The 1,338-nt window shown below is 25.9% G+C and overlaps 1 protein-coding gene across 1 annotated transcript; it reads right to left on the bottom strand.

The window, feature by feature from the left end:
* Positions 1 to 289: 289 nt before the first annotated feature.
* LOTGIDRAFT_176104 (hypothetical protein) lies at positions 290 to 1,336 on the bottom strand (the record flags this gene model as incomplete). Its single annotated transcript, XM_009066355.1, has 1 exon — positions 290 to 1,336. The coding sequence occupies one exon, from the start codon at positions 1,334 to 1,336 to the stop codon at positions 290 to 292; it is 1,047 nt and encodes a 348-aa protein (XP_009064603.1).
* Positions 1,337 to 1,338: the final 2 nt, after the last annotated feature.

Below are 1,338 nucleotides of genomic sequence, written 5' to 3'. Positions count from 1 at the left end.
TTCCAGAGTGAAAATGCAAATTCAAGCGTAAAAATAGGTGCAAAAGGGCGTCTACAGCACTCGGTGTTCCCCGGCGGTCACCCATCCAAGTACTAACCGAGCCCGACGTTGCTTAACTTCAGTGATCGGACGAGAACTGTTTTTTTTTTTATCTTGTAAAATTTTTTTACTGACTACATATTTACATTAAAATCATCATTAAAATATCACATATATTTGAATGTTAAAATAGTACAGGAATAATAGATAAATTATAATTATTATAAATCACATATTGCTTCAAAATGAATTAATCTATATTTACATAAACATTATCACCATCCAGTTTAACATAAGGATGTGATAAAAACATGAGAGTGAACTTATGTCCAAAACCTTTCATTTGTAAATAGTACTTTAAATTTTTAATATAATTTATAAACATTCTCTTAAATAAGGTACATACATTAACTATTATACCATTTTTATTGTATAAAGTTCGCCTTCTAATAATACTAATTGTAGCTATTGAAAATACTAAAATAAGAAATACATTATTATTTTCTTTTCTAATAGGATAACCAAAAATCATCCAATATTTAAACTGATCATAAGTAAAACCAGTATTTTGAGAGAAATATTCTAACATATCTTGAATCATATTTAAAAGAGGCTTAATTGATGTACATTTAAAAATCATATGTAGAAGTGTTTCATCTGATAAATCATTACACAATTTACAACAAGGATTATCTAATATGTTAATATTGTACAATTTAAGATTATTCCAAATTATATTATGTACGATTTTAAAATCATTATCTATACATTCAGAACTTTTCATAGATACAGATTTCCATACTTGTTTCCATTCAACATTAAAACCATTACTTTCCCAATGAGAAATACAAGTAGGATCTTTAAAAACATTATCTGTAAAAAATTTATATACAACTCCAGATCTTAAATTACTTAAATCATAACTATTCTCATCTATAACTAATTGACACTCAATACTATTTTCTGCAAAATCTGAATTAATTTTAAGTTTATCTATCCATTCTTTAGGCAAAGCTTTCAAAATAACATCAAACTGATTTTTAACACTCTTACTATTTACATCATATTCATCATAAAATGAGTCTAAAATGGCTTCATAAGGCAATATACCAGGCAAAATGTTATAACAAAGATCACATACTTTGATTAAACCGACATTGACATAATTTTGAAAATAAAATGATTTTGCATTATGAATTATAAAAGGATTATCAAAAATGGGTTGATTGAGAATATCATTAATATATTCAGGTATAAAAACTCCTTGTGCTCTTAAATCCCTCCAAGCTTTCAACATAG

This window comes from Lottia gigantea (genome assembly GCF_000327385.1).
Source record: "Lottia gigantea unplaced genomic scaffold LOTGIsca_759, whole genome shotgun sequence".
Taxonomy (NCBI): Eukaryota; Metazoa; Mollusca; class Gastropoda; family Lottiidae; genus Lottia; species Lottia gigantea.
This window is presented reverse-complemented; position numbering and strand designations above follow the sequence as displayed.